This window comes from Chelon labrosus (genome assembly GCF_963514085.1).
Source record: "Chelon labrosus genome assembly, chromosome: 13".
Taxonomy (NCBI): Eukaryota; Metazoa; Chordata; class Actinopteri; order Mugiliformes; family Mugilidae; genus Chelon; species Chelon labrosus.
Window position 1 is genome coordinate 17,179,083 of NC_140346.1, and position 12,169 is coordinate 17,191,251.

The 12,169-nt window shown below is 45.3% G+C and overlaps 1 protein-coding gene across 1 annotated transcript in view; it reads left to right on the forward strand.

Moving 5' to 3' along the window:
* Nucleotides 1-12,169, forward strand: part of dscaml1 (Down syndrome cell adhesion molecule like 1) — a 75,649-nt gene that overhangs the window by 47,268 nt on the left and 16,212 nt on the right. The window contains exons 5-17 of the mRNA XM_084558793.1: nt 147-422; nt 622-921; nt 3,473-3,615; nt 4,215-4,344; nt 6,604-6,882; nt 7,243-7,371; nt 7,529-7,708; nt 9,101-9,306; nt 10,424-10,520; nt 10,671-10,799; nt 11,064-11,231; nt 11,478-11,548; nt 11,690-11,930. Coding sequence (XP_084414919.1) covers nt 147-422; nt 622-921; nt 3,473-3,615; nt 4,215-4,344; nt 6,604-6,882; nt 7,243-7,371; nt 7,529-7,708; nt 9,101-9,306; nt 10,424-10,520; nt 10,671-10,799; nt 11,064-11,231; nt 11,478-11,548; nt 11,690-11,930 — 2,349 coding nt within the window. The remainder of the gene's footprint in view (nt 1-146; nt 423-621; nt 922-3,472; nt 3,616-4,214; nt 4,345-6,603; nt 6,883-7,242; nt 7,372-7,528; nt 7,709-9,100; nt 9,307-10,423; nt 10,521-10,670; nt 10,800-11,063; nt 11,232-11,477; nt 11,549-11,689; nt 11,931-12,169) is intronic.

Here is a 12,169-nt window from a genome sequence, read left to right on the forward strand (position 1 = left end):
AACGCGGGTAATACCTATGTAGTGCCTGAGGGACGCTGACATACACCAAGTATTGTACCTTCGATATTTAGGCAGTGACTTGCTTCTGTCTACATTATTCTCTTGTTTGTTTTTAACTCTGCCCTACCTGGTCTTCCTATCTCCAGAGCCGCTGCGAGTCACTTTATCTCCCAAGAACCTGAAGACGGGGATCAGCAGCACAGTCATCCTCTCCTGTGCCGTCCAAGGTTCCCCCCACTTTATTGTGTCCTGGTATCGTAACACGGAACCTGTCCTGCCCGATCAGCACTTTTCCATCCAGGGAGCTCACAATGAGACACTGTTCATCTCAGCTGCACAAAAGAGACACTCTGGGGCTTATCAGTGCTTTGCAACGCGCAAGGGGCAGACGGCTCAAGATTTCTCCATCATACTGCTAGAAGGTGATGTTGGCCAAGGATTATTTTAATGCTGGAGTACAGTTATGAATGTATATGTAACTAGAACAGACACTGGGTGTTGCTTTTTAAGCTAAATGGTACATATTTTGAACCTACCAAAAGTTATCCTTCTTCTTTATCAAGTGCATTCTGTCACTCTGATATCATTCACACTCCGCCTTGTGTTGCGATTAATCCTCAGATGGGACGCCCCGCATCGTCGCCTCCTTCAGTGAGAGGGTGGTGGTGCCGGGTGAGCCGTTTTCCCTGATGTGTGCTGCCAAGGGAGCGCCTCCGCCCACCATCACCTGGACCCTGGACGACGAGCCCGTGGCCCGGGATCTGTCGCGCGTGCGGGCCAGCCAGTTCACGCTCTCCGACGGCAGCACCGTGAGCCACGTCAACGTCAGCAGCCCGCAGATCCGTGATGGAGGAGTGTATCGGTGCGCCGCACGAAACTCAGCCGGTAGTGCTGAGTACCAAGCGCGCATAAACGTAAGAGGTGCCTGTCTACTTTTCAATATCAGTCATACAGAGGCTTCTCATAGCCTGACCCCCACCCCACCCTGACCAATCTCCTCTCCTGTACCCTTCTATATCTCTACCTCTACCTGTGTGAATGTGTGTGTGCTCTGCTTTCTCATGTGTACACTTTTAGTTTTCCCCACTCTTCAATTTTGTTTGGCTCTGTCCATCAGTCTTTACATTGAGCCTTTCTTTTTGCGTAGACTGAGTCTCCTCAGGCTTAACGCCCTGGTATGTCTGCACATTTGCTAGAGTGAACACACACATGCATAAGAAGACATAAAGAAAGCGGCTACACCTACTCATCCACAAAAACTATCTTCCTATATGCACACACATCCTTTAAAGAAGACAAAATACTGAAGTAGAGACATGGTAGCTTAAGATACTGAAGACAGAGAGTGGCTAAAGGTGAGGAAAGGAGGTTGAGGGAATGTGAGACAATTTGACAAAGAAACCAAAGAAGAGAGACAGAAACAGATGGCCGGTGCTGGACGATGGACAGATGAAATGAGAGAAGAAGGGTTGGAGGGGAGATGACTTCCAGTGTCTGTTGAGGGAGTGACAGTTTACTCTGGTGACAGGACTGGTGATGCCACTGTCGTCTGAGATGACAAGGATGAGGACTGACACCGATGGACAGGGCTGTATCACTGTCTCCACGTCTCTTTCCCCTCTCTCTCTTTCTCTCTCTCTCTGTGAGAGTGTAGTTGTGACATGTGAGTCTGCTCTAAGCAGACATGCCAGGATGATCATTGGAGTGAGAATGAGCCCGATTGCCAGAGAGTTTCAGCCCTACACGCTACACAAACTGACACAAATACAGCCAATACTTGAACACACACACACCCACACACACACATTCATAACCGCACTGTAAAAAAAAACTGTCGTACACCAGTGAAATGTTATACACTCTGAACTCATCTTATTCAGAGAGGGACCTGCAGCAAATATACCGAGCCGCACAGACGTAGCCGAACACACACGTGTATGCTGTGTCTGTGTTTGTGTGTACGTGTGCGCAGCGCTGCTACTGAATAATACATCTTTGACTCGTCAGAGCTGTGACTTCAAAGCTCAGCACACGCTGAGAAAGGGAGGAGAGAGAAGGAGACACAGAGGGCTGTGGGGGTAGGAGGGCTGGAAGGAGAGACAAAAACAAAGATACAAGACGAACAATGGTGAGAAGGTCAGAGAAGAAGTGACAGATGATTGAGTGATAGCTCCCAGTGTCTTCCAATAATACTAAACACATAAACACATTTTGTGTCTGTCTGACTGTCTTTCTGCCTGCCCACAGTCCGCAGGCTCTGTCTTTTGGCAGTGATACATGACCAACATATTGAGGCAGTCGAGCTTAATTTCATTATTTTCGCGACACCATTCGCATTCATTTTGATCTAGTTAGTCTACCTGTTGTAGTTACTGTTGCTTAGTCTGGTGTCCATGTAGCCAATCTTCATATAATTCTCAGCACAGATGTTGACAGACTATGCTCATTAAATTATAATGCAAAGAAAACAATATGTTTGTGCAACCATGGGAAAGGAGCAACACTTTGTCTAAGCCCCACAGTGAATAAAATGTTCACTGAAAACACACAACGATCCACAGTAGGTTGCTGAAGGTGACGAGCTATGATACAGCTGGTCAGTATGAATGAAAAGTCCCTGAACTTATTACTGGGCCAGGATGTAAATTCACTAGTTAACTGAAAGCCTCTAAATGAAGCACAGAATAAAGTGTCAGTTCAGGTTTGCTCGTATGTTTCACCCACTCACTTCCCCTCTCTCTTTTGAGCCTAGTCATGCAGTCAGTTGCATTTAATGCTGAGTTGTTTAAATGCCAGTAGCATTAAACAAAATTGACATTTAGTCCATTCTGACCTGGAAACAAATAACAGCGCCACTGCTGGTTTCGAAGTCTGAACTCCCTGTATTCCTTCACCTTGGTTCGTGGCTGCTACCAGGGGGGAGTAATGTGAGAAATGGGAACGCGATCAATAACGTTTTAAACCACTTTATGTTCCTGCCTAGGCCTTTTAAAGGCTTATGTTTTCTTTTTATGAAGTTAGTTTAATAAACAGCTGAGTAATTGTATTTTCTCTTCGAAATCCGCAAGACGTGCTTGCATGTGTCTGGGATGAACAGATTTTCCACTGAAAACTGTTGCGGGTGTGTGGGCAGGAGTGGGATGGCGCATCTTGGTCAGAATCCGCGCACTTCCTCCAGCACTGAAACACGTTGACAGCAAGGCAGGGTTTTCTAACCTCTCTCTATCTCTCTCTCTCTCTCTTTCTCTCTCTCTCTACACCCCATGCTATTTATTCCCTCTTCTGTGCTCTCCCCCTCCCCAACTCCCCTACCCTATCACCCTTCCCCTTTTATTCCTAAAATTCCATGACCTGCTTCAGACGCCATCGACTAATGATCTTCTTTTCCCCTGTTCTCTTTCTCTGATCAACCCATCTCTCTCTCTTTTCGTCCATCTCTTTCTCTCTCTCTCTCTGTCTCTCCCACCATCAGGTCCTCCAAGGATTCGGCCCATGAAGAATATCACCGCAGTGGCAGGGAGAAACACTTTTATAAACTGCCGTGTGATTGGGTATCCTTATTACTCAATTAACTGGTACAAGGAAGGACTTCTCCTGCCTGACAACCATCGCCAGGTGGAGTGCTGCATTTCTACTGAAAATATATATAAATAAAACTTATTTTCCATGTCTAATGTGAAACTATAATATGTAGTTAACGTCCCTGTCCTGTGAATGTACTGCACAGAAGTCTTAAGAGGATTTTGTCCATCTTTTGTATATATGTCTGCAAAAATTATAAGAATAGATATATAAAAAAACATGACAAACTTCATGACTTGAATTAGTAATTTTCTAGTGTTGCACCTTAAAAGACCTGTGAACAAACATGGGAATGATAGCAGGGCTATGCTTTTATATCACAGATTGCTCCGTTTAGAAAAAGAGCTTCACTATCAGATACACTGTGGTAACGACCAGTGACTTCAATAGTCCCTATGAGACGCTTTTTATTGTATCATATCCGCTGTTTTGCTTTTATTTGATTTATTCTTGTAGCAGAAACCATTTCTCCTGAACTGAGCCTGGAAAAACTTCCAAACAAAAACAAACGGAGGGGAACATCCTTGTGCCTCAGTGTCAGCCGCGTTTTGATCTCATTTGAGTTTACAGCTTTGCGTGTGATTAAGGGAACATATATCATCTCTGCACATGTGCCGCTGGTGTCTGTCCAGGTGGTGTACGAGAACGGGACTCTGAAGCTCAGCGACGTTCAGAAGGGGATGGACGAGGGGGCCTACGTCTGCAGCGTGCTGATCCAGCCACAGCTGTTCATCACGCAGACTGTTTATGTCACTGTCAAAGGTCAGTCACAGAGGGTTTGGAATCGGTAACTGGAGGGTATCGCAGCTTTTTACGCAAGTTTCATCTTGCAAACAAAAAGAAAAAGTTACACAATCTTGTTGTAAATGTTATATGTCTGTATGAGTTTTGGCAGTAGATCAGCCACAACATTAAAACCAATGACAGTAGAAGTAAATAACATTGACCATCTTACCACCAGTACAATGTTGTGCTGGGAAACTTTTGGACCTGGCATTAGCGTGGATGTTACTTAGACATGTACCACCCACCTAGACCAGACCGGGCACCCCCACCCCATAACAATGACACTCCTTGATGGCTGCGGCCATCCCCGGCAGGCACACAGGCACACACACAAAAACAGTTTAGGAACAACTAAAAAAAAAACATGAAGAACAGCACAAGGTTTTGACCTGGCCTCCAAATTCACTAGATCCCAAACTGATCATGTGTGGGATGATCCACACATGATCAGTTTGAGGCCCCTCCCCTCGACCACAGGACACCCTCAGAAGGCCCATGTCCATTCTCTGATGAGTCACAAGTGTTTTGGGAGACCTACACGGTATTAGGTATTTGGTCATAATGTTATGCCTGATATAAGATATAAGATGTGATATAAGTAAAATACTACGTAATCATGCAGTCTAGCTATTGTGTCATAAAAAAAAAATATGAATGGAAAAGAGAAAAGAGGGATGAGAAGTGAGTAGCAATGTTTTGGAGCAGGGTGGTGTGAGGGGAAACAGAGGAAGAAGAAAGAAGAACGCTGTATGCATTGCTTCTAATAACCCCTGATTAAGGGGCGGAGTGGCCTAGTGCAAGCTCTCAACCACTCAGCAATTACATAGAGCAGGAGTGCTATTGTATAAGATTTGTGTGTGTGCGTGCGCGCGCGCGCATATATGTGTGTGAATGACAAAGTGTGTGTACATTCTGCACGTCGCCTTGTATGTTATTTCTCTCTGTTCCTCGGCGGCAGAATGACATGTTTGTTTTAGGAAGTTGTCGAGCGCGTGGGTTGTGTGTGTGTGTGTGTGTTTCTGCTTGACATTAGCATGGTGTGTGAAATTCGTGGTGCCCGGTGTTTTTTTGTAGCGTTCCCCTGCACGCGTGTGTGTGTGCGTGCGCGTGAGTGCGTATGCACACGTTCGCCGCATGTGGGTGTAGGTATGTGCTTGTATGAATATGTGCTCGTCATGTCTCTGATTTAATTAGATGAATTTTAACGAGGCCCAGATTAAATCCCCCAGATGTCTCAGCTGTAACCCCCCCCACCGCACCATCACCACCACCACCACCAACCTCCCCTCATCCCCCACTCCAAACCACTACCATCACCTCCACTGGTATCCATGGCAACACTGTTCTTCCCCCTGTGGATGGGGCTCTAATTAGAGCAGCTATTATGGGCTGGCTTTAGCAGGGCAGGGTGGGGTGGGGTGGGGTGGAGGGGTGGAGGGGTGGAGGGGTTGGTAGGGGGCACAGGCGGCTGCAGAGTGGGTAGTGGGCTAGTAGGCCAGGCTGCAGTGGTGTAGAAGTGGAAAAATCGAGACCAGGCCCAGATGACAGACTCAAGAAATCTTGTTTTTGATCCTCTGTTGTCAAACAGACAGATGGACCACTAGTTTACCTACCAGGCTGCCAGGTGAAAATGACAGATTCAGAACCAATGCCGTCTCAAAAACAAAATAAAACTCTGTGCACTCTGTAACTCTGTCTTTTTCTCCCTTCACTCCTCACCGTTCCCCACACCCCTCATCCCTTTACATCACTTATTCTCCCACCCCATGTCCTCTGGATGCCCCTGAATCTTCAAAACTCTGTGTCTGCCCATATTCTCCATGTCTCTTCACATCTGACTCCCTCTCTCTCGTCTCCATCCCTCACTTATTCATATCTGCCTCAAATCTCTATCTTCACCTTTTACTCACCCCGCTCATTTAAACACCCTTCTAACTATTTTCATTCATCTTTTTTTTCTTTATTTCCATTCCCTCTTTGCCTGATACTGACTTTTTTCCATGTACCCTTTATTTCACCCTGTTGCCCGTCCTTGGCTTTTTCTTCGTACTTGTATATTCTCTTTTCAACCTGTATTTTCTCAACATGATCTGCCCGTTCTGTTTCTTTCATTCATCATCTTTCGTCTCATCTTCCTATTAATTTGCCTCTACTGCGTTTCTGTTTACTCCTCACGCATCTCGCGTCGTGTGCCTTTCTGTCCCTCACCTCTGTTTTTCCCCATTCTTCTGCCAGTTCCTCCGCTGATCCAGCCATTTGACTTCCCCCCGACTTCCATCGGTAAATTGATGTACATCGCCTGCGTGGTGTCCTCCGGAGACATGCCCATACGCATCACGTGGCGCAAGGACGGCCAGGAGATCGTGCCCTCCTCGGGCATCACCATCGACACGAAGGAGTTCATGAGCTCCCTCCAGATTTCCAAGGTGTCGCTCAAGCACAATGGCAACTACACCTGCATTGCCAGCAATGACGCTGCTACCGTCAGTACAGAGAGGCAGCTCACAGTCACAGGTGAGATTGAGAATATGAAAAGTTTGGAAAAGGATGGAAGAGGAAGTGAGGGTGGTATTGTGAAAGACTCTGCGGAAATATCGACCCTCCTTGCCTAAAACCAAATTACTATCAAAAGTAAGCAGTGTGATACCTTTGCACATTCCACAGTTGCTGTTAATTTTTTTTCTGTCCTCAGCCGTGCATTAACATAAGAAATATTTGCTGCACCTTAAAGTTTTATTGAAATAGCTGTGAAGCTTGGAGAATAGCCCTAAAATGCTAATGCTTACAAACTAGGTTAAACTGCACCATCTGTAATATTAATGCTACCTGTGCAACAGAAATAACAATCACTTTCTCGCTCACATCACCCTTCAGTGCCCCCTCGGTTTGTGGTGCAGCCCAACAACCAGGATGGGATCTACGGGAAGGCAGGGATCCTGAACTGTTCTGTTGATGGATACCCTCCTCCTAAAGTCATGTGGAAGCATGCCAAAGGTGCACTAGGTACTGTACATGCCCCCTCTTTCAGTCATTATCTATGTATTGTGAAGTGTGTGTCAGCTTTTCCAACTCCATTGTCAAGTTCATACCGTCTTAAAAAGCAGATGTTTGCTGTGTCGTAATAACCTGCCTCTTTTTTTGGCTTTTTCTTTCTGCCCAGCGGGTATTGGGAACCCACAGCAGTACCACCCTGTGCCTCTGACGGGTCGTATTCAGATCATGAATAATGGCTCTCTGCTCATCAGACATGTCCTGGAAGAGGATCGGGGCTTCTACCTCTGTCAGGCCTCCAACGGCGTGGGCTCAGATATCAGCAAGAGCATGGTCCTCACCGTTAAGAGTGAGTATACAAACTTGCTCAGGCTGATGTAGTACAGAGACAGCCTTCGACTGCATACGCCGACTGCAGTGAGGCCATCTAGGATGCTCCGCTGCTGCTGCTGCTTTATTAGTCTTCATGCACGCACACTCACCGACTGTCAAACCAATGAGCCAGGTCGCCCGTACTCTCCCTGCGGGCGTGAACATGCGCACACATGCATGCACAGTGATAGATTGGTGGAGCAAAGGTGACCATGGACATAAGATCACAACCATAAAGAACAGTGTGAGAGAGAGAGAGAGAGAGAGAGAGAGGTGTGTGTGTGTGCAACTGTGATAGGGAGCAAGAAAGCAAGCAACTGAGCGATTGATCTTTTGACTCTTGGGATCTGTCTACAGACAATCAAAAAGACTTTGAGCTTAATCATTATCTGGAATCAATCTCTCCATCCCGCCCTCACGGTCAGTAACACCTAGTGTTATGTGATGTTAAAATACACTAGGTAAATATATATGCACACACTGAATGTCAACATCACGTAGGACATTGTGTGAGGCTAATATGTTTTGTGGCTTGTCGTACACTGACCTTACAAACCGGCCGTAGCCACAAGAGAGATGTTAAAGCTTAATTTCTGGCACCATTGGACGCTTGTACACACAGACACATACAACAAGGTGCACGTAAATGCATCCACTAGTTTCAGCATGTCTCGCTATCGCGGGGTTGCCCCTCTCTCGCCCGCCCGCCCGCTCGCTCGCTCGCTCTGGCGCTCTCTCCTTCTGGTGTTAGTGTTATTGATTGAACTGTTCCTCTCCTCTGCCTCCCTCAATTCTGTCTGTTTCGCTCAGCGGAGAGGGAGGAAAAGAGGAAAAGAGGGAGGGTGAGATGAATAAGTGATGAAAACAAAACAGCAGAACCCTCCTCGGATCGATACTGTGTGTGTGTGCGCGCAAATGAGTGTGTGTGCTGTGCAGGGAAGATTGTGTGCGTGTCAGGGATTTCTCTACAAAAGGTAGAGTGTATCGTTTTTGCCTCTTCATTCACCTAGACCCCAGTGTTAACTATTGGAGAATGAGAAAGGAGGTTTTATTGACTTTACCTCATTGACCACAGCTCTTCATTACTCTACTGCAATGGAACTTGGCTACTCCGAACTCCACCTCTTTAACTGCCAGTTATCCCACCCTTCTCCTCCGCGCTCTTTACCTTCTTTCCCCACTTAAATCCTTCTTATTATCCACTTACTTTTTCTTGTCCTTCCCCGTCCCCGCTTCTTTACCTGCCTCTGTCATCTAACGTACCTCTCTCTCTCATCAATCTGTTTACTGTTACCATTTTTATTCCTGATTCACCCCATTTGTCCTCACCTTCTATTCATCTCACACTCCATTTCCCTTCTCCTTCCAGTCCCAGCAATGATCACCAGTCACCCCAACACCACCATGGCTAAGAAGGGCCACGTGAAGGAGCTGAACTGCACAGCCAGGGGAGAATGGCCCATCATCATCCGCTGGGAAAGAGGCGATACGGTCATTGACCCTGACCGCAACCCCCGATACTCCATTACCACCAGCCCCAATGAAAAGACTGACGAAGTGTTGTCTACACTCAAGGTAAAAAACACTTATCTATGACGGAGCGTCTAGTTGATGAAATCAGACGGCAATGTCTTTATGACTGTCACTCAGGTGAAAAATGGCGCTCAGTTTCCTCACTGCAGTTTTCTTTAAGCCTTTCGCATTTGTCTGTTTGACTCCTGGCTAAGTGTGCACCATGCAACACACGTGTGATACTAAGTATAAGTTTGAAATTAAGAAGAAGCTGCTATCGTAAGTTGCTGTAGTACGAGATGGTGTCAATTGCAGCCCCCCTCCCCCATGCTGGTAGTCAGTCAGAAGAAGAGATCATTTGTCTGTTTAGATTAAATCCACGTTTCTAGATAAAGTCACCGTGTCATTATTTTGTTCTACCATGTCATGATTCTACATTTACCTACATTTTAGAATCATAGGAAAAATTTAGATGATGCACAAAGTTTTGGAAGCCTGGTGATGTGCAATATTTTTTTGGGACTAAAGTAGCTTGATGACATGCAGAGGAGATAAACTGACTGTATTATCATCTCACACATAAATGATTTGGACACAGGGCAGAGAAACAAATCTTGTGTATCTTAAATAGTATGTCAATATATCTCCAGTGGGTTTGGTGTCAGTAGCTGTTTAACAATGAGCCCAACATAAATCTGAGTCTTTGGATCGAACGCTAGCTCTACCCAATGCCTTTAAAATTTATTCTTCGGTTAGTCTGTTATGCTGTTACTCACCGGAAGAGAAAGGTATTCTAAGTCTGTGAAGTCAGTGAATTTTACTGCTGTTACTGCTGCTATTTTTGCCATAAAATTTGTATTTTGATGCGGAATTAGGTTGTATTTACTGATTTTTATATATGTACATTTTGCAACACATGCAGCTGAAGTAAATAGCACAGAACTGACCCTTGGCACCAGAAAGGAATTGTACCACGTGACTGATGACTCTTCCACTCCTGCATCTCTAATTTTAATGTAGTGCAATGACAGTCACCTAAATACCGATAGGCATGGAAGTCAGAAAAACACTCGCAGAGGCACTTCTCCATGGCAAAGCTCTGCTTTACACAGTTTCCGTGCACACCAAGATAGAGCTGTTTGTCTCTTTGACATTTCTCTTTCTACCTGTCTCACTCCAGCTAAAGCCAGCAGAGCGTGAGGATTCAGTCTTCTTCTCCTGTCATGCCATCAACTCTTACGGAGAAGGACGAGGCCTTATCCAGCTCACTGTGCAAGGTAACAATTCATGTGCAAATGCTTGTACTGTGCCGTCGTACCTTTAAACTGATAAAAGCTACAATAACCTGCTCTTTGTATCCAAAATTGTTCCTCTTTTGGTGCCTTTTCATGCCTACCTTTGTTCATTTACCTTTATTTAATCCTCAGAGCCTCCCGACCCTCCAGAGCTTGAGGTGAGGGAAGTCAAAGATCGTAGTATGAATCTCAGGTGGACACAGAGGTTTGATGGAAACAGCGTCATTACCTCCTATGATATTGAATATAAGAACAAGACAGGTAAGTAAAAGTAATTCTGCGTATTCTTCATTGTACATAAAAAGAAGAGAAAAAAAATCTGATATTGGATTGCTGCGTAGTTGGTGCTGCTTTTCTCTGTTTGAACAGTCGGAAATTGACTGACAATATCAAAATATAAAATGTCACATTTTTAAGAAAAACAAGAAAATAAAAGCCTCGGGAATGACTAGGAGTAGAAATTTATAAATTGCCAAAAGTTTTGAAGTCGGGTGACGATGGCAACCTTTCGTTCTCTTCTGTCAGATTCCTGGGAGCTGAAGCACGCCACTCGAAACATCTCTCCCACCAACAATCAGGCCAACATAGTGGACCTTCACCCTGCCTCCGTCTACAGCATCCGCATGTACTCCTATAACTCGATAGGCAAGAGCGAGGCCAGTAAGGAACTCACCATCAGCACAGAGGAAGCACGTGAGTCTCTTGCCATCGGGGCTTTTTGCTCGTGTGAATACCTGTAAATATTTTGCTTTTGCTTGTTGTTTTAGCAATTGGCATCTGCATCTGACATTCTTTCCTTGAACCAGCATTTAATTGAATGTTTCTCTTAACTAAATCAACATCCTGATTTTTTTTCTTTTTTTTACTAAACTTAGATTTATTTGAAACATGGAAATTAGCAAAATGCCTCCACTGAAGTCTCTATCTCTTTTTCTGTAGAGCCTGATGGTCCTCCAATGGAAGTCATCCTGCAGCCAGTGACCTCTCAGAGTATCCGAGTCACCTGGAAGGTAATACATTATGAAGTGTAAACTACTGTGTACTGCCTCAAAGATTGCTTGTTGTGTAGCTTTAATGAACATGTTTTATCCAATATACGTGGAGAAGCCTGAATGCTGTGATGACGATGTGAAAATTGTTGCGTCCCTTAGGCTCCTAGGAAGGAGCTGCAGAACGGGGTGATCCGGGGTTACCAGATTGGTTACAGAGAGAACGGCCCGGGCAGTAATGGTCAGTACAGCATTGTGGAAATGAAAGCCACTGGAGACAGTGAGGTCTACACGCTGGACAATCTGAAGAAGTTTGCCCAGTACGGTGTCGTCGTCCAGGCTTTCAACAGAGCCGGCACAGGGCCTTCAAGCTCAGAGATCAATGCTACAACACTGGAAGACGGTGAGGATCACAATTAAGAACAACCTGTCACAGTATGTATAAAAGGGTATTTTATTGCCTTTTGGTCTGTTTATTAGTCAGCTATGTGAGTGACCCGCAGCGATAAGGGAACAAGTTAAATAGCGTGGTGCATTATACACCACGGACTGCCAGTTATATCAGATATCACCCTCTTTCTGCTTTCGCTCTGATCCATAATTATTGCACTTTTTCTCTTGCTATTGTTCTGTGGGCTTTCT